The sequence below is a fragment of the Corythoichthys intestinalis genome, chromosome 15 (genome assembly GCF_030265065.1).
Source record: "Corythoichthys intestinalis isolate RoL2023-P3 chromosome 15, ASM3026506v1, whole genome shotgun sequence".
In the NCBI taxonomy this organism is placed as follows: domain Eukaryota; kingdom Metazoa; phylum Chordata; class Actinopteri; order Syngnathiformes; family Syngnathidae; genus Corythoichthys; species Corythoichthys intestinalis.
This window is the reverse complement of record NC_080409.1, coordinates 7,672,473-7,698,600: the sequence shown is the minus strand read 5'-3', so window position 1 is coordinate 7,698,600 and position 26,128 is coordinate 7,672,473. Positions and strand designations below refer to the sequence as shown.

Genomic DNA, 26,128 nt, shown 5'->3' with positions numbered 1-26,128 from the left:
GTCCCAGCAAAGAGTCTGACGACTGTTCCGCGGATCAAAATCCCTGGGCAGAGCACGCCACAGCAAACAGACAGCGGAGTGGACCAATCAACGACGGGGGGGCGCGTGACGTTGGTAAAGCAACAAGAAACTGGCGCGAGGACGTAAACACACGAGGAGAGCGGAGAATGAAGAAATTTATTCAATATGGCTAGCGTGAGACAGACTGTTGGTTGTAGCGACTCACTGTGTTTTTGGTCATTTAAAACTGAATTGACCGCGGATAGGAACATATTGTCGGCCCTCCCGTTGGCCATCAGAGTTGTTGTGGAGACGACTTCCGACGCGCAAGACTGACGTTGTACGTTAAGAACACGTCACGCAAATAAACAATTCTGATTGCACGGACGATTTTGTTCGGGCTCGAGAGGCCAATAAAGAGCTGGGTCCCAGACTCTATAGTTGGAACAGCAGTGAGTCTGGAGTTCCAGGCTACTAAAGGAGCACGTTTGCGGGAGGGCAGACCGTACCTGGAAATACAGGATTACTGTCCAAATCAAGCCAAGGACGATGGACGGTCGTCCGTCTGCGATGTCCGTAGCGTGAATGTTAACCAGTTTGATCTGAAAGTGAAGACATTCCTTCAGTGGGCGAGCCGGCCGTAGCGTCTGTCCGTCCGTCTCCTGGCGTTGAGTCCTCCTTTGACGCATGAGTTCCACAAAGCGCTTACCTTCCTGCCCTCCAGGAATTTGAGCGCTGTACCGATGTTGGAAAGCCAGTGAATCCTCTTGAGTTGACGGCCCTGCTCGTAAGGCTAGAAAAATCCACACAAAGCCCCTCTCTTTTTGGAAAATGAAAAACAAACAAAGAGCGCGAAGGCCCCGCACTCCCGTACGCAACGTCAACAAGTTCGACGACGGCAAATGTCGGGAAACGAAACAGGGGTGGACAACTTACGAGTCTTTGGCCCGACAGCACTTCCAACAGCGCCAAGAGCTTCAACCCGTCTTTAATGTCCTCGAAAAGATCGTGGACTTCCAGTGGTGGTTTGTGCTGCAAGACAAGAAGCGGAGATCACAGACTTTTTCAGTCACCGCTCATTTTTAGAACTAGGGATGTATTGAAAGCAAAATTCTTGGCCGAAACGAAATATTGGAAATACCTGGCTGAAAAACCGAACCTAAAAGGCTGAAAAATACACATGCATATAGACAAGTTTCCGAGGTACTTCCGCTTTACTTCATTATGTCTGCTAGCAATTTCTGTTTTAGAAATTCTACATCCAAATCAACAGTGGAGCTGGAGTAACCTTACTCATCAAAATCCCTTAAAAAAGACCATTTGGATATAGAGCATCCATCTGCCATCATCACGACAGGGGAGGACAACATGTTCATGAAGGCAGATGTGGAACCAAGCTCGTGCCACCACAAAGACTGGGGGTTTTTGTAGTCATGTTGTTGCTGTGTTACGGAAATTGTGTGTTCTTCCTATCCCTGCATTTTTACGTGTCCGGTGGTCAAAAAATACTAAACCAAAACATGCGCATGAAACGACTTGTTGCCTTTAATATTGTTATTACGATGATGATTGTAATTATGATGATCTTTAATAGTATTTACTACAACTACGTGGGGGCAGCCGAGAGGCTTGGACAGATGGTGGCTCACCTCGCGGGGGACCGTCAGCTCGATCCCGCAATCCAACTACGAGCTATTTAACTGCACCAACTTTAAGATACGCTATTGGAGCTGGAATTACCGAGGACAGCGGGAGAAAGCGTCTGTAGGCCACTGTCTGCGTAATGTTGGGTCAAAGTTTTGCGAGGCTCTCAAGCTGCTCCAGAGCTCTGCTGTCTGTTATCACATTCTTGTATGCTATATTTTTAATAGTTTAATAAATTGTGATTTATTGACCTGGTTTGCACATGCACCAATAGTTTTAAATAAAACAAGTAATGGAATCATGTTGTCCAGATGTTTTATTGCGATCTGATTTGGTTCCTACTGCTTGGCTTAGAAGATGCCCTGGTCTACCTGAAAGTTTCCAAGACAACAGCTTTCAAGGAAATCAACAAATTGACCAAGGATCTGTCATATTTGTGTGTGTTCTCAGTTCTTTTTTCTTTATGCAGCACCTGATTGAGCCAGATTGGCGGGGTAACACGACACACCTGTGCTTGATTAGGAAAGCTCAGTATTTAAGGAAGCCTGTCACCATCTGCAAGTGTCGGACTATTGCTTGCTATTTGCCTTGCTTACCGCCTGTGTGTTCATCGTCATCCTTCGAGCTTCCCGACGTTCTACGGTCGTATTCTGGTTTGGTTATCTTTACTTTAGTGCTCTTTTGGACTTTGTATTTAGATTCTTGTACTCTGTTATATTCATGCATTCTAGCATGCTCTTTTAGTTGTACTTGATAAACTCGCGTTTGTTAGCGTGCTCTCTTAGTTGTACTTGTTAAACTCGCGTTTGTTAGCATGCTCTCTTAGTTGTACTTGTTAAACTCGCGTTTGTTAGCGTGCTCTCTTAGTTGTACTTGTTAAACTCGCGTTTGTCAGCGTGCTCCCTTTTGTTGTACTTGTTAAACTCGCGTTTGTCAGCGTGCTCCCTTTTGTTGTACTTGTTAAACTCGCGTTTGTCAGCGTGCTCCCTTTTGTTGTACTAATTAAATACAAACATTCACTCTACTGATCTCCTGGTCTGTGTTTTGGATCCACATTAACGGCTTGCCGTTCATAACAGGATCAAACGGTGCGATTCAAGGCATTGGAAGATCGCGTCGAGGCTCGAACCGAGAACTGGCTCCGTGGAGTCACGGTTCGGTCCGAGGAAGGATGGAGAAAAGTGAATACTATCTCGCGCCAGATGACTGAACTGTCGAGGCAGACCGCGACTAATGGCAATGACTTTAAAGGACCTGAGATCTCGCCTACGCCATGAGGAGTACGAATTTGCTGAAAACCAACATTATTTGGGCAAATTAAAATTACTTATTCGGCCTAATTTGATTATAATTTTCTTTTCCTTTCCTTTCCCGAACACGCTTATCCCCCCCACCCCCCTTCTCCTGGGAAGAGCCACGCAGATGTTCCTATCTTTTGTCCCTGATCTCTTCCCAAGGCCCGTCGCAGGGCTCTGCGACTCTTATTTTGTCTACAGACACGTACAAATACTGATACACTTGCGCACTCACACACAACCCCCCCCCAATCCGCCCCCGCCTTTTCCTGCTATCACCCCCCCTCCAGCCATGATTGGTAGTTTTCCTTTTTTTCGTACAAAAAAATCCCTGAACGTGACCTGTGCGTCGTGTCATACCCCTGCTATGTTGTATGATATATGTGTGTCTACTTGTAACTTGCTCTATAATTTCTGAAGAAGAGAGACAAGTGGCGGCGCGAAACAAAGTCTGCAGCGGCCCGATGCTCACTCATCGAACGGAATTTTGTTGCATCTGTTCTTCTGTGAGAGCTGGTGTCAATGACAAATAAAATCTCTGAATCTGATCAATATCTGCAATAAAAGAGAATGACATACTGTTTTTGTTTATATGTACATACCTTGTAGTATTTCCTTGTAACAACACAATCCGTGCCAGCCCTTCTGCATTCGGCAAATGTAATATAATTTGTAATTTCACCTCATTTTGGTCACTTAAGTGGCCGGCGTATCAACTACACCTCACATTAACACAGGCTGACAGGTTGTTATAATTTTGCCTACGAATGATCAACGAAGTGATAAGAACAATCATACAATCTCATCTATTTCTCATCTACGTCGCGCTGAATCCATTTTTGGAGATTCCATGGATTCCTCTGGCTTGATTTTGCAGTTTTAACTTTGTCAACACACTGCTTACTTCAACCACGACTAATGTTTTTTCTAAACCGGAAGTTTGGAGCAGACATTTTCCAAGATGGCGGCGTCCATATTTTGCTCAGGAAACGTCTATAATTCATTTTTTATGATATATATATTTTTTAAATTATTAGTTTATTCCATTTTTTTACGATTAAAGCCCTTTGCCTTCGCATTGGTTCTACAACCCCGGAGGCTTGAGAAATTTATTTTGAAAAGTGCCGATTCTGAAACCTCATGGGTAGGGGCGTATCCTCAAGGGGTGTAACAATTAGTCGATGTGGATCAATACTATATCAATTAGTTAAGCATAATTAAGTAATTCCATCAAAATGCAAAATGATTATAATTTCAAAATCCTGTTTGCTTAAAAAAGTTTTCTTCATTGGAAAAAAACGTGTTTTATCAGCAAAATTGTCATACACATAAAATCTCATTTGTATTTTTTTTTCTTAGGTAAATTGGAACTGATTGTGTTAAATGTGAGATGAATTAAAGAGTCGATAGTCGATAGAGAGTTGATAATGTATTATACCGTATTGTGTTATATATATATATATATATTTGCCACCCCTCAAAAAGTTCCTGCCCCCCTCTCGCCACCCCATGAATATTTTCTAGGGTTAGGGTTCGGGGACATAGACACACGTCAAAGCCTAAGTAACCTATATAAATGCACTTTGTTGGAAATTCGGGACGCTCAAAAAATGGATCTCACGCCTCCAATTGCGAGGCTTAATAAGATTTCGATATACGTTTGTGTGGCAACAACAGCAAAAAACTATTTTGTTCTCGCTGAAACTGGTAAAAACTAGTCAAAGCTTGTTTATCTATTTACATTAATGTGCCGGAATGAGACTCTGAAGGTATGATAATCTTAAACAAAAATATCACAGTATCATGGTATTGCAATTACAGCTCTAAAATGTGTTACTATGGGATATCTGGGTTAAAAACATTTTTTTCCCATTAAACAGGATTTTTATTTTTCAAAACATATTTGCACACTGGAACATACATAAGTACAATAAGAAGTTAACTAATAAAAAAAAAAAATAAAAAAATAACTCAAATATTCTAAATAAGATTAAAATAAATGCAGTCCTTTAGGTGAGCCTACAGCCCACAGCCACAGCTCAACATATATTGAATGACTGAATGAAATGTTATTGCCATCATCATCGGTATCATTGACAATCATTGACAATTACAAAATGTGATATGATTTGCCCGAAGGAACCGAAAAAGAAGACAAAGGCGGACGGGATGAAGCATATGCTTATCAGTTTCCCGTCCCCCATACAACTAACGACGCACATTCAGACACGGTACATACATCAGATGGCCACAAAACTGTTCAATAACACAATCAACAATCTGGGTTTAGTAACTCAGCATCCAGTCAAGCAGCTCAATTAATTTCAGGGTGTACAAGGTTAAGGCTTTCTCATGTCCCTGACATTTTTGCATCTGTTTGCTGTGGAACATTTTGTTGTGGCTATGTGTGTGGCAAAATGTATGAGAAAATCAAACAACATGTTGTACATATTTTATCCCAAGATTAATGTCTCCACAACGAAAACATGCTTATTATTCGTTTTGTACAGTATCTTTTCCATATACTCAGTAAACTAGACATTTGAATCAGGAGCTCGGTAGACACAGCAGATAATTATGTTTTTACAATTGGGGATTAGGAGCTCAATTGTAATACATTCCAGAAGATTGTCATAATCATAATTGCAACACCCCCTCACCCCTTAGATGCCCGATTCATTTGTGTCATGTTATATCTGTGCAAATTAAAGTCAGAGCCTTTGTTATCTTTAGTAGATAATCCTTAATGTGTTCAAGATTCTTGTAGAGACTCCTGCCGTTGATAAGTTTCAGCTTACCGTCCACATCCACAAGTTGTTATACTGGTCCGCTGTGTAGTATTTACAGTTATCTAGTCAGTTGGTCAAGATTCGTAATAGCTTTAATCTTCATATCTTGCGTCTTGACAAGGATCCTGCAATCCGAGACCCAGGTGCTGGCTATTTTCCCAGCTTTCTTGAGTTGACGTGCTTTTCTTGCAATTTCGGCATTTCGGCGAGTCAAGTTGTCAATCAAAAAATATCTTCGACCCTTTCAGGTGGCGGCACTGGTTAAGCCGGGCAGTCTATGTCTTGTGGTCTGCCAGCTTCATGAGCACCGTCGCCGGTCCTCTCCCCCCAGATGGGAGCAAAAGGCAGCGACGGATGTCCAGCGGTTCCATGATTATTCCATACTCTTTCAGCTTAGCGATTGGCAGTTGCGCCACTGTGTCCCCTGGGCTAGGCGTCAGTTGTAACCCAGAAATGATTAGCTCATTTGCGCGTCGGCACTGGTCGAGATCGTCAGCCAAAATTTCCAGCCTGTTGATGTGAACATCTCTCTCCTCGACCGCCTGCTTGAGTTTCTCGTTTTCAGCGCGAATTAACTGGAGCTCTCTGACGATTTCTTGATTCTGGTTTTGAATCAAGCCAGTCAAGGATACTTCCAACTTCTGTATGGAGGATTTTTATTTCATCCAAGTCTCCAGGTTTCAAATTCTTTGGAGCCATAATGGGAGTCGAGCTTGCTGGCCCTGAGCGCTTATCAGTTAAGATAAGAGAGTGCTTCAGGAGCTCAGAGTGCGTCTGTACACGGTGAAGGCTGAGCAGCGAATCCATTACCATCAAAACAAAAATAATTGAATTATTTTCCATAAAAAGTACACGTGCATGACTCGCATCATGTTCAAATTATACACACTCTCTTTCTCAACAGACACAGTTGCCAGCGAGAAAAAAAAAAAAACATGTTTTACCATCCCTAAACACAATAAACATGCTGGAGTTAACTCTCGTAGCTGATGGGAAACGTTCATTACAGTATTTACTAACCTTTCATTTTGTATGAATGCGAAATCATATTTGAGGTATTGCCTCCTCAGCAACCACCCTCCGCAAACTTGTTTTACATGTCGATTTGACCCTCCTCCTCTAAGCCGTGGCCATCTGTAACTTTTCTGTAGCCTAAGTATTCCCATACCAGCAATTTTGTTTTCTTCGAGGAAAAAGTTCAGGAGTTTCACCTCCTCCAGCCATCGTCTTGCACAGTTGACTCACTGATAACGAGCAACAACTGGTTGGAGGTGCAAGTGAGGGATTTCTCCATGCATTCTTGGGACATAAAAAATAGCTAATACCTTAGGGACGGTATGACGGAAACTTTTTGCAGTATTGAAACCGTGACGTTTTCATACCACGGTATACCATGAAACCGGTAATCTGCACATGTCTAACCTACACTTCAATGTGAAAAAGTAACAATAACTACACTTTTACCTGATATGATCAAGTGTGAATTATTATGCCTCTGGAATTCACACTTAATAGTCCTAATCAGTTAACAGTTACTTAAATGACTGCTGTAGCGTCAGTACTCTACTCGCCCAACCAGAAGCAGGCCTGGAGTGGGTGATCGGGAGGACCGGGACACTTCCTGGTGGACTGGCCTGACGTTTGGGCCGGTTGTAATATACGTTTCTAATGAAGCTGTCAGTTGAACTCGTTAATTAAAGCATTAACGCAACCCCCCTTTGCACGATAAGTTATGGCCCTTCCAGGATCTCGTAGTTTGAAATACAAGACCCCGGGACAGACTCTCAATGCCGCCAGCTCTATTGACTTGATCCTGGTGAAACTTAATTTTGGGGTTTAATGACCGAAATGAGGCACGTTGAGGTAGCGTGACCCTATACATATACACCCCTCCACGCGACTCATGGTTTTTATCGAGCACGTTTGGATGAAAGTACAGCGATGAACCTACCTGCGTGTTGCGCAGCTGTCGTGACCACCCGAGACGCCGTGTATGTGGGCAAAAGCACATGGAGCCTTGGGGTGAAATTCCCTTGGCTGGCGAAACGTAATTTTGTCTTTTTTAGACCAAAATATGGCACCTTGGTTATTTATTACTTCAATGCACAGATACAGTAAACTGAGAATGAACGTGTGAAAGAATTTGAATGTTTTAGAGCACCAGACACCCTCCAGCATAGAGGCTCCAGCCACTTCGTGCTTCTGTCGCGGCCACCCAAAGCTCACTATTTTTGGGCACAAAGACGAACGATTGGGATGAAATCCACACTCTCAAGCAAAACATAACTTTGGTATTTTAAACTCTAAACATAGCACTCTCAGGTGGACTAATGAGCTAGTTTTAATATGCCCCACCAAAGACGCTAATTGTAGAACTTTTCTACATGTCCGTCCATGATCAAACATAAGTAAATATTGTATTCCTGGATTTAAAGAAAGTTTGTAGTGTGTACTTTGTAACCACTGTATTCGCGGCCATTTTTAACAAAAAGTTGCCATTTCTGATGGGGTGCAAAATTTGCCACCGGCGGGCATCCCATATTCAAAAGATGACCATTTTGGCGAAAAGCATAGCTGTCCTAAGCAGCCTGGTTTAGAATTCCCCTCATGAATGATGGGGAAAAACACTCATTTTTAACTTATTATAAATATTCTTGAAAGTTAATTTTAATAAATATTCTTGTAAGTTAATTTTATTGCTGACACTGCGTTTCGGGGTCATCAACATGTTGTGCCCCCCCTACCCCAAAAGTCAAACTCTGCCTATGGTATCCGGATACAACATTTCAGTTTCGATAGTTCAATACTTGGACATCTCCAGCCAATAGAAATGAATCTGACTGCTGTCACCGGAAAAAAACAAAACAAAAGCCAAAGCTTTTTTTCCGGCTTTAGTTCAGTCAAAGCAGTAAGGAAGATAGCAGAGTCTTCCAATGAGCTCTGCCCGCACAGTCGCACTCTGTTTGTGACCGTCTGGAACCGGAACGAACCACTTGCCCAACCCATTCACTGGCGGCAGCTCGCTTACGTGCATGACAGCCTGCTGGGAAATGTCCCGGCCCCGTCGTTCTCCATCTGCGTCCGCCCTTCCTTTGCGGCGACACTGACTGGCAGAGGCGCTGGAAGTCACTCACTGCAGGGGGTGCTGAGGATCTTATTTTGTTTTTCCCATCGTTTCAGTCCAAATTTGTCATTTTTCTCCATACAAGGTGTGCGCAATGGCAGTACACACGCATGCTGGATATCGTTTACATACTACTACTACTACTACAGTGGTACCTCTACAGACGAAGTTAATTCATTCCAGGACCTTGTTTGTAAGTCAAAATGGTTGTATGTCGAGCAGAATTTTCCCATAAGAATACATTGTAATTAAGGATACACGATAATATCGGTCACCGATAATTATCGGCCGATAATGGCAATTATGACGTCACACAGATAATCCAGATAATAAAAAAATTCAACCGATAATGCAATCCGATAATTATATACTTGATTTAGCCTCCAAATGTGCGCAACCGAAGAATTCAGCACGCCGCCTCCTCAAACCCTCCCCTCTCTGAAGCCCCTGAGGGAGGAAGGGTTGAGGAGGCGGAGTTACACGACAAGAAGTAGTTGAATATTATGGCGGCTGTTACTAAAAAAAAACGACGCTCTCGCCATCTGCGAAACATGTACCGCAGAAGTTCCACGAGGCGGAAAGAAAGCGTCCACATTCAAAACCACTAACCCAGCAGCCATTTAAAACTGCATCACAAAGATTTTTGGAACGAATACGAGGCTGCTGCTGGCGGGAATGCTAAAGCTATTGTAAACACTAAGTTAAACTACAGGGCTTGTGACGATTCAGAGTCGGGCTGTTTGGGAATGCAGCCCAAGGCGGGTGGTAAATTCGCATCTAAGGCTAAACACCGGCACGACTGGAGAACGATAGTCGGCAAGTAGCCGTCTTCAGACGGAGCTCGCCGCTCTGGCCGGTCCGTCAGGCCGCCGCCTCGCCGTAGGCAGGGCGGGCAGAGCCCGGTTCCCCGGCTTCGGGACCTCCGGCGAACACCCCGGTTTCTCGAGCGTTCCTCCACAACGTGCGAGCAGAGCCAGGACCCGAATACGCCGCGGCGAACCGGCCGGGACGGGTGGATTATCCGGTACGAACGAGACGAGACACAATTTTTTTCTTTACCGAAATGACCCGGGAACCAAAGCCCTGGATAAAAAAATAATGCAGTTTATACGACCACAGTTCTTCATGAAAAACATGCCAATCACATCATTTTTCAACCACGGACATTTGGACAAGTGATGTCCAGTAAGCAAGCTTATCATGACGGCACAGTGGTTAGATGATAATTTAAACATGGAGAAAACGAAGTCAGCCAGTCAATAATGCTTCAGTATGTAAAATTACGAGCGGTCAGATGACTTTGTAACGCTGCCTTTATTTTTGGCTTAACAAAACTCAGGCACAAACCAACACGCACGCGGATGCGAGCACCAACTCTGTCCAAATAATACTGCCGTGTATCAGTTTAGCTGCTGTAAAGCAAATGTCGTGAGTGCCGCAAATGTAAACAAAGCGCTGCAGAATGGGTACATGACATCTCGCTCTTTTGAGTTATTCATTTTCACAGTGAGCAACAAAGCATATAACATTAGCAATCACTTTTCAAATTATTTAACTTATTTGTCTGCTCAATTACAGTCACAGTAGATAATCAAAACTTATTGGCACTTATTAACACTTATCATTTTAAATATGCACATTCCTGTTGTAATGAAATAACAATAATATTCTTTAGCCACAAATATTATTCAAAATCTTTGATTCTTCCCAGTTTTTTTTTTTTTTTTTTTTTTAGGATTAAGTATAATAATGTCTTGCTTAAAATAAGGCTGTTAAGATTATTTTCAGCTAGCTATTTTTCTTCCAAGAAATCTGAGAGAAATACACTTGAAGCGCTGGCAGATAATTTCACTTATTTCCAATAGATTTACACTTAAAACTGGAATAGTTTTAAGGAGGTGTGTTTTGCAGTGTGTTAATGTTATATATTTTAGGAATGGCTTACTTTTAAAGGCATTTTTGTGCAACTTAGGTATTTACTCCGTGAGTAATTGTTGCCAAAAGTTTACCATTACACAATGTCAGACAATCTGTCATTATTTAGATGTTGGAATTGACGACTTGTTCATATTTTATGTTGAAAAAAAGAGCAATAAATTATATTTTTGCACAGTAATATTTTCTTTTGTGTATACTTTAAAATTTTACATAAATCTTTTAATAGAATTATCGGCTTGACATTATCGGTTATCGGTTGGAATGAGGAGGAAATTATCGGTTATCGGTATCGGTTGAAAAATGTATTATCGTGCATCACTAATTGTAATTCCATTAATTCGTTCCTCAGCCCGAAAAACTACACTAAATTTTTAATAAATATTGCTGGTACTATTACAAATGGCAATTGCACTTAGCATAACAAATAAATTATAAAAAAAAAATCTGAATAGTACAATAATAATTCTTATAATAATGTAACGAATCAGACGTTTTTCGCTGTACCTGAATACACCGCGTTGCTGAGGTGACGGTGAGATAGAGAGTGCGGTTCTATTTTACTTTCTCTTTGAATGTTTTGTTGCTGGTGTCAACTGCATACCTGTCAACCCGAGGCCGTTGGCAATCTTACAAATAGTGACGTATGCCCTTACAAATTGGTGACTAATCTTACAACGTTGTATATAGCGTGCAATATGAACCAAAAATAAAACTCAATTTTTAAAATAATATGAATTTATTGGTAATATTGAAACATATAACCTGGTGCAATCAAAGAACAATCAGTATCTTCAGCTACATCATGATTAGGAGTGGGAACCTCATGGTACCGCACGATATGATACGATTTGCGATACAAAGCTCACGATAACGATGATCTGACGATATGGCGATACAACGATTATCGATACAATGGTCAGGAAATCATTCTAGGATTTTCTACAAACAACTAATAAACAGAAAGACAAGTTTCTGCTGTGATTTGGAATTAGTTTATCACTAGTAGACGTCCAATCCAGCGAGGCTGCCACCCTCGCTGCAACTGGGAGGGTGGCAGCGAATGAACGAATGTTCCCTCCCACTTCAAATGGATTGAATGTCTATGGCAGTCAGTGGCAGCCACTGCCAGGCAATGAGATAATTTTGGGCCATTTAAGGTCATTTACCTCTTGATTTTCAGTTACTTCCTGTTGATTTTGGGGTACTTTATGGGTTATAGAACAGGACGTGACCTGGGAATCACCAAAATGAATAGGCAGAGACTCAAACTCAACAGGAAATAACTAGGGCTGTCAAAATTATCGCGTTAACGGGCGTTAATTAATTTTTTAAGTTAATTACGTTAAAATATTTGACGCAATTAACGCATGCACTGAATGACCCGCTCACGCATTGCCTCAAACAGATTACAATGATGCCGTTTATGGACATTTAGAGTGAAGAGAATGCCACCGGCCGCTTGGGGGCAGCAACGTTCCATACTAATGTTATTCCTTCTATTAGTGGGAGAATTAGTAGTTGTGAGATGTTTATGCAGTTGCATTGTGCTATTTGTGCTCCACACATATTTCTGTAAGTATTCTTTCTTTTAGTGGCAATTATGTGTCTCTTGTTGTATTTTGGGTAAGATATGTAGAGATATATATGTTATAAAGGCGAGTGGACACAGGCGTTCTTTGGACTGCGCCGTTTATTGGCATAAGCTTCGGCAACTCCTTCACAACAAACATAAGTATCATTTAGTGAAAGCACAACAAAAATAATATCTATCTCGCTCTCAAAAATAAATCAGTCTGTAGTAATGAGGCCCTATTCTCACACAGTTAAACAATAATACAAAGTGAACTGGCATTTCCAATCAAAATAGCTATGCAAAATACACCTAAAACTTACTCAGACTTTGGTCACTCTATTCTTATTATTGTTATTTTTATTCTCATTATTATTATATTAACTCTACTTTTGATTGAAAATTTTACAAATTTTATTAAAACAAAAACAAAAAGAGGGGTTTTAATATAAAATTACTATAACTTGTAACTATAACATTTATCTTTTAAGAACTACAAGTCTTTCTATCCATGGATCACTTTAACAGAAGGAATGTTAATAATGCCATTTGTGGATTTATTGTTATAATAAACAAATCCAGTACTTATGTACAGTATGTTGTATGTATATATCCGTCTTGTGTCTTATCTTTCCATTCCAACAATAATTTACAGAAAAATATGGCATATTTTAGAGATGGTTTGAATTGTAATTAATTACGATTAATTAATTTTTAAGCTGTGATTAACTCGATTAAAAATTTTAAACGTTTGACAGCCCTAGAAATAACCTGTAAATGCCCCAAAAATCGGACCGAATGACTGTGAATGCTCTGGCTTTGAATGAACGAACGTTCCCAGTCTAAATAGATTGGGCGTCGAGTACCGTCAATGGCAGCCTCAGAGTTAACTGAGACACTATTATGGTGGAAGATTTTGGTAGCAACTTGATGGTTCATTTACAAAAAAAAAAAACAAAAACAAAAAAAAAACATTGACACCTTTTTAAAACGTTATCTCGATTCTTGACAGGAGCATATCGATCACCTTTTGGGATACAAAGTATCACGATATATCACCATTTCGATATTTTGTCCCACCCTAATCATGATTACTAAAATTTAAGTGACTTTTGTTATAATTGTATGTTGCACTTTTGGCAATTTCTATCATGTCTTGATGGCTGCACCTCAGCTCGCAATTCAGTTTGACTTAAAGGTAGTTCGTTAGTGTGTCCAATAAAAATTAAAAAGGTCAATTGATAAAATGAACTTACCGATGGAATCTTTGAGTCAGGGAACATTTCTTTTGCTAATTCTGAGAAGTTTATCAGCAGTAGTTTCAGGCAAATTGTGTTCAACAACAAATTGACAGAATGAAATCTCCGCTTTCGTCACTTTTCATTCTTCAGACTTCATCTTTATGACCAGTGTTGTTAATCTTACTTTTAAAAGTAATTAATTAGTTACAAATTACTTCTCCCAAAAAGCAATTCAGTCAGTAATTCAGTCACCTGACTTTAAAAAAAAAACAAACAAAAAAAACAAAAACATAGTAACCTTTTCTAAAATTGGAAATCGCTTAATTTTGTGAATCAACTGTTAAAGTTGTTAAAATTGCTACCGTTTTTGTATTAGTTCCCTTGTGTCCACTTTCGACACGTTAAAGTTTTAAAACTGTTTCATCATTTAAATCTAGATTTGAGTCAAGATTTTGCCGATTTAGGAGTATTTTAGATGAAAAGTTACTTAAGTTCGCTAGGAAGGTTCACTACAACAGAGCCTTTCTGAGAAGTGTACTGCTTCAAAATGGCGGCTGTTTATTAATGCCGCCGTCTGTCATTTCAGATGTAGTTCTATAAGCATTTGATACCTAGGTATGGATTGTAGGCTGTCGGCTACAGTCAAGAAATATCGGAGGCAGTGCATTGGAGCCACCTAGCCTAGCATCGCGTTTGCTACAGCGTCACAACACTCTTCTCTCTCAGTGTCTCTGACTTTTCTCGCGTCATTGAACCAACGTAGTGCAATGTGCATCATAACGCACATTGTCTCGTTGCCGAAACAATGACAAAATCCGAACGGAGCAAAAAAAAAAAACGTAATGCACGAAAAACGTACAGATTTTGAAAGTACGGCGTGCACATTTTAAAATCAGTGCTCACTTGTACAAATTACGCCGAAACTGTACAACTTGACAGGTATGCAACTGCAGCGGACGGTAGGCGTGTTGTGTTGCACAAACCTTATGTGAAAAATTCTGATCCCTCACTTAAATGTAATTTTTGGTGTAAGTCGATGATATCTGTTGTCATTCTTATGTTGAGGTAGCAAAGGAAGAAAAATTGTAATATGTGACAACACTGGTAATATGTTATAGTACAGTATAATAATAACAGCAAATATAGATAACTTTGTCCTGAGGAAAAGAAATACCATTGTTTAAAAAAAATCAAATAAAAATAAGCATTTACTCACAATGTTACTTATTACTTGAGTATTCTTTCACCAAATACTTTTTTTTTGGATGACTACTTTGACTTTTAATTGTGTAATATTATTTTGAAGTAGCGCTACTCCTACTTGACTACATTTTATTGGCTACTCTACCCACCTGTGGCCACACTTCTAGTGCCGCGTGTTCTCACACCGGAGACCTCAAAATTTCGTTGAGCGGAAAAAAGCTTTTGCGAGTGATTGAGAGGGAGTCATTACCTTAGCCAAGTGAGAGTTGATCCATTTGGTGAAGGTTCTCTTCTGCACAGCTTCTTGCTCATCTGCAAACAGACCAAATATTGGAATGAAAGCGCTGCGTTAAGGCCGAGTTATGCTTCTGCGGCAGACCTATGCCGTCAAGGCAGACCCGATTTACAACCCTCCACCATGACGTGCACCTCCACAGATTCCTGACTGGGCGTCACATCAGCGCATGGTGACGGGACGCAAATGGACTGTGTTTGGTCCGCTCAGACGGTTGTTTCCGGTTCGTCACGAAATAACCGCCATTTTCAAATATTGTTGTGCTACATGCAAAAATGGACCAAGCCGACGAGAGTATCATCCAAGAGGTCCGCAAGTACTACAACCTCTACAATGTCTGTATATGTGTGTTCGGAAGCGAATGGCCACACGAAGCAGTGACACAGTTGGCCAAAAACTGTGAGCTTTATATCGCTTTATCTCATATTTTTGGTTGGTGCAGTTTATAATTTATTGTGTACATATGTTTGCTGTGAGTCTGTTACTTACAGTTGCGCAAATAAGTATTTAGTCAACAACCAATTGTGCAAGTTCTCCTACTTGAAAGGATTACAGAGGCCTGTAATTGTCAACATGGGTAAACCTCAACCATGAGAGACAGAATGTGGAAAAAAAACAGAAAATCACATTGTTTGATTTTTAAAGAATTTATTTCCAAATTAGAGTGGAAAATAAGTATTTGGTCACCTACAAACAAGCAAGATTTCTGGCTGTCAAAGAGGTCTAACTTCTTCTAACGAGGCTCCACTCGTTACCTGTATTAATGGCACCTATTTTAACTCATTATCGGAATAAACGACACCTGTCCACAATCTCAGTCAGTCACACTCCAAACTCCACTATGGCCCAGAACAAAGATCTGTCAAAGGACACCAGACACAAAATTGTAGACCTGCACCAGGCTGGGAAGACCTGTTAATGCTTGGTGTAAAGAAATCAACTGTGGGAGCAATTATTAGAAAATGGAAGACATACAAGACCACTGATAATCTCCCTTGATCTGGGGCTCCATGCAAGATCTCACCCCGTGGCGTCGAAATGATAACAAGAACGGTGAGCAAAAATCCCAGAACCACAAGGGGGGACCGAGTGAATGGCCTACAGAGAGCTGGGACCACAGTAACAAAGGCTACTATCAGTAACACAATGCGCCGCCAGGGACTCAAATCCTGCACTGCCAGACGTCTCCCCTTGCTGAAAGTACGCGTCCAGGCCTGTTTGTGGTTCACTAGAGAGCATTTGGATGAGGGGCTGGGAGAATGTGTTATGGTCAGATGAAACCAAAATAGAACTTTTTGGTAGAAACACAGGTTCTCGTGTTTGGAGGAGAAATAATACTGAATTGCATCTGAAGAACACCATACCCACTGTGAAGCATGCGGGTGGAAACATCATGCTTTGGGGCTTTTTTTCTGCTAGGGACCAGGATGACTGATCTGTGTAAAGGAAAGAATGACTGAAGCGATGTACCGAGAGATTTTGAGTGAAAATCTCCTTCCATCAGCAAGGGCATAGAAGATGAGACGTGGCTGGGTCTTTTAGCATGACAATGATCACAACACACAGCCAGGGCAACAAAGGAGTGGCTTCGTAGAAGCATTTCAAGGTCCTGGAGTGGCCTAGCCAGTCTCCAGATCTCAACCCCATAGAAAATCTGTGGAGAGAGTTGAAAATCTGTCTTGCCCAACGACATAACTGCTCTAGAGGAGATCTGCATGGAGGAATGGGCCAAAACAGTGTGTGAAATGCTTGTTAAAAGTTACAGAAAACATTTGGCCTCCGTTATTGCCAACAAAGGGTACATAACAAAGTATTGAGATGAACTTTTGGTATTGACCAAATACTTATTTTCCACCATGATTTTCAAATAAATTCTTTAAAAATCAAACAATGTGATTTTCTGTTTTTTTTCCCCCCACATTCTGTCTCTCATGGTTGAGGTTTACCCATGTTGACAATTACATGCCTCTCTAATTTTTTCATGTGGGAGAACTTGCACAATTAGTGGTTGACTAAATACTTAATTGCCCCACTGTACTTAAATTTTACACTTCAAGTATATGAAGAATAAAGCACAGGTTTGGTTGCAAAAGAATTGTTTTGATGTTTAATTTTGAATAACAGATAGTTCACACACTATACATACATCATCACTGATTGAGAGTGCCTCGGTGCTTTTATGACAACGTCTTTACCATCAAGGCTTCCAACGCAGTTTGGGAATTCCATTGCCGCCATAAATCTGCTATGGCTTCCCACTGGCTGGTTGTAGGACACGGCAAAAAAATTGGACAAGACGCTGGACAACGCAGCTTGCATATTTCCACCCGATTTGTAAACTGCCAGTCTCTGTGCGACATCAACAGTCAGACAAACCACCTCCACAACCGTCTTCTGTGTTGCCTGCACCTCAACATTTGTACGATCAACATTTGTTGTTCAATGTTGATGACCTGAAGATAAACATTCAAACGTTCCATCTCCGTTGGCATTACCGGAAGAAAACTAGAGGAAGTCAACAAGAGTCTCCCAAAAACCGTACAAAAACAACACTACACCCCTCTAGTGGCTTGGTGGTGAATTACAGAGCATCGCGTTCCCTTGCCGCAGAACTATCAAATGCTCATTCACGACGTAGGGTCTACATCGTTGCTATGTCGTCACCGCAACGCAGAAGCAGAACTCAGGCTTTGTACCACGCCGTCTAAATTCCATTCCCCGGTTATCACGATCCATTGGCTCTAGTCACTTTATCTATAAAATAGGCAGGCGTCAACGGCGGTCAGCGGGCTCACCGCAGCACCGTAGTTAGGAGTTTGCCAGCGGAGGGCGGCCTCCTGCAGGTCGGGAATTTTCCGGTGTGCAAGCGAAAGCACTTGGCATTTGAACCTATTGGTTCCTGCAGTTAAACTACAGTTCAAAAGTTTGGGGTCTAAATGACCCCAAACCTTTGAACCGTAGTGTATCATATGGGATTTTTCATTATGCACACTAGGGTTCAAAAGTTTGGGGTCCAAGCGACCCCAAACTTTTGAACGGTAGTGTACAAGTTAGCAGGTATTGGGCATCCTTTGTCCTGTAGTAGCACACACAGGCTTGTTATGGGTAAAGAACGGAAACAGGAAGAGGGCTCATGACTTATTCATTAGGCAATCTTGCTGAGGCGCACTTGAGTGTGATTAAATGATGGAGAAGAGGTTGGCGCGCCTCATCTCTTTACTGACCCGACCGAACAAAAGTTATGTACGTTACTACTAGGGATGGGAATTTTGACCAATTTCCCTGCTGACTAGTCTCAGATTTTATTTGCGACAAGTCGACTAGTCTATAAACAAGAAAACTCGCAACTTAATACACATATAAAATAAAAAGTTTAATATGCAAACGTTTTGTGTATTTGCGAGCTATTTTAGCCAATACACCCAGGACAAGTTATTACCTGGTCTTTCCTTTGGAAAGATCAGGTAGTGAGATTCTACGGCCTCCCCCTATATGTTATTCTGTTTTTTTTTTTTAATGGGAATCCTTCGGCGCGCTGCGCAGCCCGAACCGCTTGACCGATCGGCACCATTCAAGTATCAACACGTCCGGAATTTTCGCGCGACGCAGGGACTTTTTCAAAAGTCCCCCCAAAATTTTCCATTTGCCCGTAAACGGCAATTTTCCGGAAAAAAAAGCAATTTTCAAAACGCTACTTGTCCTACAATTTTTGACTAAATCGCATAATTTGGGCATCAAAAATTCCGGGACGGTGAGGGGCATAAAAGTTGTATACAGAATTTGGAAAAAATTTACGGTTCCCCAGAAATTTGACATAAACTTGCCCATTCATTTTTAATGAGAAAAAAAAAGTTTCAAAATGTATTTAGTCCTACAATTTTTCACCAAATCACACAATTTGGGCATCAAAAATTCCAGGACAGGGAGGGGAATAAAGGTTATTAATACAATTTGGAAAAAATATACGGTTCCCTGGAAATTTGCCAAAAACCTGCCCATTCATTTTTAATGGGAAAAAAAAGACAAGTTTCAAACTGTTACTAGTCCGTCAATTTTTGACCAAAACACACAAGATGGGCGTCAAAAATTCCGGGATGGCGAGGGGCATAAAAATGACAGCCGTAAATTTTTTGATAAAATGTACGGTTTCCCGGCAATTTGCCAAAAACTGGCCCATTCATTTTTAATGGGAAACAAAGAAAAGTTTCAAAATGTATCTAGTCCTTCAATTTTTGATCAAATCACATAATTTGGGCATCAATAATTCCGTGACCGTGAGGGGCATAAAAGTTGTATACAGAATTTTGATAAAAATTACGGTCCCCCGGAAATTTGCCAAAAACTGTCCAATTCATTTCTAATGAGAACATTTCCCATTCCCTTACAATGGGATTTCCAATTGAATTTTTTTACATTGCATTGATGCCATTGACGGCCATGCATGTCGAATCTATTGATGCCAATGTACTTGGATTCAATTGACTTTATGGATGTCGATGCCACTGACGGCCATGGACGTCCAAAATGTTTCCCATTCATTTTCAATGGGGAAAAAATTAGATTTCCCCAAATCAACAGATAATGACCAGATATCAATAGGACCTGTCCCCAAACATCCCTAACTCCATTGACGCTTATAGGGGGTGCTGCCATTGACGTCCATGGACGTCCAAATTTTTTCCCATTCAATTTCCAATGGCATTTCTTCATGTTTGTTCATTCTATTGATGCCAATGTACTTGGATTCCATTGACACTTATGTAAGTTGATACCATTGACGTCCAAAATTTTTCCCATTCGTTTTCAATGGGATTCCCCCCCCAAATCAACAGAAAATGACCAGATATCAATAGGACGTGTCCCCCAAACTTCTCCAATTTCATTGACGCTTATGAAGGGTGCCGACATTGACGGCCATGGACGTCCAAATTTCCCATTCATTTTCTAATGGCATTTCAGCATGTTTTTATATTTTATTAATGTCAATGTACTTGGATTCCATTGACGCTTATGTATGTTGATACCATTGACGTCCATGGACGTCCCAAATTTTTTCCATTCATTTTCAATAGGAAAATTTTTTTTCTCCCCCAAATCAACAGAAAATGACTAGATATCATTAGGACGTGTCCCCAAATGTCCCCGATTGCATTGCCGCTTATGTAGGGTGATGCCATTGACGTCCATGGACGTCCAAACTTCCCATTCATTTCCAATGGCATTTCTTCATGTTTGTTCATTCTATTGATGCCAATGTACTTGGATTCCATTGACGCTTATGTAAGTTGATACCATTGACGTCCATGGACGTCCAAAAATTTTCCCATTCATTTTCAATGGGAATTTTTTTTTTCCCCAAATCAACAGAAAATGACTAGATATCAATAGGACGTGTCCCCCAAATGTCCCGGATTGCATTGCTGCTTATGGAGGGTGATGCCATTGACGTTCATGGACGTCCAAACTTCCCATTCATTTCCAATGGCATTTCTTTATGTTTGTTCATTCTATTGATGTCAATGTACTTGGATTCCATTGACGCTTATGTGAGTTGATACCATTGTCGTCCATGGACGTCCAAAATTTTTCCCATTCATTTTCAATGGGAATTTTTTTTTTCCCCAAATCAACAGAAAATGACTAGATATCAAAAGGACGTGTACCCCAAATGTCCCCGATTGCATTGCCGCTTATGGAGGGTGATGCCATTGACGTTCATGGACGTCCAAATTTCCCATTCATTTCTAATGGCATTTAATTTGTTTTATGCCATTGATAGGCATGTTTGTCCATTCTAGTGATAGCCTTGGGCGGGGCTACGATCTGTATAGCCACACAGGAAAGACCAGGTGTAATTTCTCACGAAATTGCAGTTTCTAGTTTATTTAAATTCTATTGCTATAAAATGGAATGAAAAAGTATCTGAACCTATTGGAATTTCTCACATTTCTGCATAAAATCACCATCAACTGTGATCTGATCTTTGTCAAAATCACACAGATGAAAAAAAACTAACTAAAACCACCCAAACATTCATAGGTTTTCATACTTTATTGAGGCTACCATGCAAACAATGACAGAAGGGGGAAAATAGGTAAGTGAAGCCTCTGCCTAAGGAGACTAAAAGCAATTGAAACCAATTTTTACCAAACATTTTAAGTCAGGTGTGTGCCCAATCACAGATGAGTGGTTTAAAGCTGCCCTGCCCAGTATAAAACACACACCTGGTAAGAACTGTCTTGATGAGAAGCATTGTCTGATGTGCATCATGGCTTGGTCAAAAGAGCTGTCTGAAGACCTGCGATCAATGATTGTTGATTTGTATGATGCTGGGAAAGGATACAAAACCATCTCTAAAAGTCTGGATGTTCATCAGTCGAGAGTCAGAGAAGTTGTCTACAAATGGAGAGAGTTTGGCACTGTTGCTTCTCTCCCAAGGAGTAGCCGTCCACCAAAGATGATGCCATGAGTTTAGCGCAGAATACTCAGAGAAGTAAAAAAGAACCCTAGAGTGTCTGCTAAAGACTTATAGAAATAACTGGCACAGTCCAATTTCACTGTCCACACATCAACTATATGTAAAACTATGGCCAAGAATGGTGTTCATGGGAGGACTTGACGGAGGAGGCCACCGCTGTCTAAAAAAACATTTGTTTAATGTTCGCAAAAATGCACTTGGACACTCCACAGACATTTTTGCAAAATACTTTGTGAACTGATGAAACCAACGTTTAATTGCCAAAAGCAAGGGGCGCAAAATATTAAATGTGATCGTTCACTTACTTGTTTCCCCCTTCTATCATTGTTTGCATACTATCCTCATTAAAACATGAAAACCTATAAATGTTTGGGTGGTTCTTGTTATAGCAAACTGTTTTTTCATCTGTGTGATTTTGACAAAGATGTGATCACATTTGATGGTGATTTTATGCAGAAATGCGAGAAATTCCAAAAGGTTCAGGTACTTTTTCATACCACTGTATGGATATAAGTAAGTACATATTCAGTGAGGAGCAGAAGTATTTGCACCCCTTGTGATCTTGCAAGTTCAACCACTTAGAAAATAGGTAGAGCTCTGAAATTTCAATAACAGCTGTATTACCACTCATAGAGACATAATCTTAAAAAAAAAAAAAAATTCAAAACAAAAAAAATGTTTGAAGTGCTACTTTGCACTTCAAAACATCGTGCCCTCAGTCCATCGCAGATTTTTTTCAATTAAAAAAAATAAAATAAAAAATAAAGCAGGATTTTATAGAGATATCCCATCTGATCACTTACAGCCTCTCACTCTCCCTCCTGAAGCGTTTCTTTCTCGCCAAGCAGCTGCAGCTTGTTAAAGTAAACAATGAGTGACAAGGGAGCTGCTTTGAAGTGGCCAGACAACTACCTTTTAAAGGCCGCTGCCTTGTTTAACTTTTGAAACATTGGCTGTAGTTGTTATGGCAACACATTGTGTTGTGTCGTGTGCTGTTGAGCAACATGAGTTGATTTGAGAGAACTCACTCAATGAAGAATTTTTTAATAAAGAATTATACTTTGGGGAAAAACATGTCTTATATATGTCTCTTTCCAATGCTAAATCTGAATACATTGAACACACCGAAAAAAAAAAATTGTAAGCGCCACCTCTACTTCGCAGATTTCGATTATCGCAGAGGGGGACGGTCCCCATTAAATGCGAAAAAAACAGGGATCACTGTATTTGTACCCCTGAGAAAATCAGTTCTAATATTTAGTACAGAAGCCTTTGTTTGCAATTACAGAGGTCAGACGCTTTCTGTAGTTCTTCACCAGGTTTTCACATATGGAAACAGGAATTTTGGCCCATTCCTCCACACAAATATTCTCTACATCTGTCAGGTTTCGGGGCTGACGTTGAGAAATGCGAAATTTAAGCTCCATCCAAAGATTTTCAAAGATTTTTTGGATTGTGGTCTGGAGACTGGTTAGTCCCTTCCAGAACCTTGATATGCTTTTTACAAAGCCACTCCTTGGTCAGCTTGGCTGTGTTCTTCGAATCATTGTCATGTTGGAATATCCAGCCACGACTTATCTTCAAGTCTCTGACTGAGGGAAGGAGGTTGTGGCCTAATATCAATTCACCATTCACCCTCTGCTTTATATAGTCATCTTTTCCCCTTTGCCGAGAAACAGCCCCAAAGCATGAGGTTTCCACCCGCATACTTCACAGTGGGGATGGTGTTCTTGGGATTGTACTCATCCTTCTTTTTCCTCCACACACGATGAGTAAAGTTTGCAACAAAAAGTTCTACTTTGGTCTCATCTGACCACATGACTTTCTCCTATGCATCATTCAGATGGTCCCTGGCAAACTTCAGACGGGCCTTCACATGTACAGGCTCCAACAGTGGAAGCTTCTGAGCAATGCATGATTTTAAACCATTGTACTGCAGTGTTCTACTGACAGTAGCCTTTGAAATTGTGCATCCAGCTCTTTTCAGTCATTGACCAGCTCCTGCTGTGTAGTTCTTGGCTGAGCCCTCACTTTTCTCATCGTGAGTGATGCCCCACGAGGAGAGATTTTACATGGAGCCCTAGTCCGAGGTAGATTATCAGTCATGTTTAGCCTTTTTGTATTTTCTAACAATTGCTGCAACTGTTGATTTATTCTCACTAAGCTAATTCCCAATCGCCCCATAGCCTTTTCCAGCTTTGTAGAGCTCAACAATTCTTTCTCTGGTGTCTTTTGAAAGCTTTCTGGTCTTGCCCATGATAGCAGTTGCATTATGACTGACTGTGGGGTGCACAGGTGACAATCATGAGCTCAAACAGGTGGGTGGGTGGTTACTCATGGGGTAAAGGTAGACATTTTTTTAAGGTAGACTGACAACTCTTTCAGTGTCATAATTATTGGTGATTCTTAGGGGCACAAATACTTATGAACCCCAGTAAATTACAAATAAATTATTGAAAAATCATACAATGTGAGTTCCAGATTTTTTTCCCCTTTAGATTATGTCTTTATGAGCGGAAATGCATCTATGATTGAAATTTCAGACCGCTACCTATTTTCTAAGTGGGTGAACTTGCAAAATTACAATGGCTGCAAATACTTCTGTTCCTCACTGTATACGTATTTTGCATCAGGAGAAAATACTTTTACTTTTTACTAGGGCTGTCAAAATTATCGCGTTAACGGGCGGTAATTACTTTTTAAAATTAATCACGTTAAAATATTTGACGCAATTAACGCACATGCCCCACTCAAACAGATTAAAATGACAGCACAGTGCAATGTCCACTTGTTACTTGTGTTTTTTGGAGTTTTGTCGCCCTCTGCTGGTGCTTGGGTGCGACTGATTTTATGGGCTTAAGCACCCATGAGCATTGTGTAATTATTGACATCAACAATGGCGGGCTACTAGTTTATTTTTTGATTGAAAATTTTACTAATTTTATTAAAACGAAAACATTAAGAGGGGTTTTAATTAAAGGGGTCTAACATTTATCTTTTAAGAACTACAAGTCTTTCTATCCATGGATCGCTTTAACAAAATGTTCATAATGTTAATGCCATCTTGTTGATTATTGTTATAATAAACAAATACAGTACTTATGTACCGTATGTTGAATGTATATATCCGTCTTGTGTCTTATCTTTCCATTCCAACAATAATTTACAGAAAAATATGGCATATTTTATAGATGGTTTGAACTGCGATTAATCACGAATAAATACGATTTATTAATTTTTAAGCTGTAATTAACTCGATTAAAAATTTTAATCGTTTGACAGCCCTACTTTTTACTTGTAAATTTTAAAGCAAGTACCTTTGTACTTTTACCTAAGTCTTTCTTCTCTTAGATACTTGTACTTTTACCTTAGTAATTTTTTTGCACCTGTAGCTGTACTTTTACTTCGGTAAAAATAAAGTGAGTACTTCATCCACCATTGTCAGTATGCTTGCCTATAACAACATTGTTTGTACTCGGTCAAGATTTTCCAGACAACCCAGAGTGAACGACCGACATTTTTTGAAACACTGCGTGATGATTGACCTTCTTTAACAGGTTTGATGAAAAAACGTTGATGGGGTGATTCCATCTTTTTTTTTCCTCAAAATGGAGCACCTCCATCATTTTTACCTTGAACTTGGTCTAAAAACGTAACCGTTACTGACACCAGTGTTGTTAATAACGATGTTAGAGTATCGCAGCATTTTTTTCAGTACTGAGTAAACAAATTTATTACTTTTCCCATCTTTGCAACGCCATTCCCGTTACTGACGATGTGAAGGGGCGCGTTACTACAATTTGGCTGAATGAAGCGCTAATGGCCCAATTTTGTCACAGATTCCTGGGAGAAAGCAGAGCGGCAGTGGGGAGGATTAATGTTCCCTCTAATTTTTCATGTGTCTGAGCAGACACACAAGCTCCCTGAGCAAACTGAGGACCACTGTGAGCAACATCAGATGTGTACGCTGTGGTCACACACCAGTATCAAACCTGTTCAAAACCTTGGATCATAGCAAGTTACATGGCTTGTTAAAAGAATGAAAATACAGCAGCAATTCACATTAGTTTACTTTTAATATAAGTGATTTGGCCCACTTAAAATGAAAAAGACAAAAGTCTCATTGTTCATGAGATGTGTACTATGTTATATGTGAGAGTCCTGCTATAACCATGGGAAGAGTCCTGCCTTGGCCTGGAAAAGGTCCAATTGTGGCATAGGTGAGTTAATAAATAAAACATAATGAACAACCACAATGGGAGTATATCAAACTCCCACATTATAACTGTTCAGACAATAAGGACACTCAAGATTCCTATTCTCCTTGTCTAAGCAGCTATACAGGACAGGTTAAAAAAAAACAAAGAAAAAATCTCACTCAGTTTCACCGCTTCTATTTACACATGCTGTACTCTGACAGCCATTCCATCTTAAAAGAACCGCATTTCTTTTTTACTTTGGCTTGATCATTGGGCTGTCAAAATTATCGTGTTAACGGGCGGTAATTATTTTTTTAAATTAATCACGTTAAAATATTTGACGCAATTAACA

The 26,128-nt window shown here is 40.3% G+C and overlaps 1 protein-coding gene across 7 annotated transcripts in view; it reads right to left on the bottom strand.

Moving 5' to 3' along the window:
* The window catches only part of syne1b (spectrin repeat containing, nuclear envelope 1b), a 264,424-nt gene that overhangs the window by 208,628 nt on the left and 29,668 nt on the right, over positions 1 to 26,128 (bottom strand). For all 7 annotated transcript variants that reach the window (XM_057858502.1, XM_057858499.1, XM_057858501.1 and 4 more), the window contains 4 exons: positions 15,055 to 15,116; positions 937 to 1,032; positions 710 to 793; positions 510 to 602 (listed from right to left, as the gene is read on the bottom strand). In XM_057858502.1, coding sequence (XP_057714485.1) covers positions 510 to 602; positions 710 to 793; positions 937 to 1,032; positions 15,055 to 15,116 — 335 coding nt within the window. The remainder of the gene's footprint in view (positions 1 to 509; positions 603 to 709; positions 794 to 936; positions 1,033 to 15,054; positions 15,117 to 26,128) is intronic.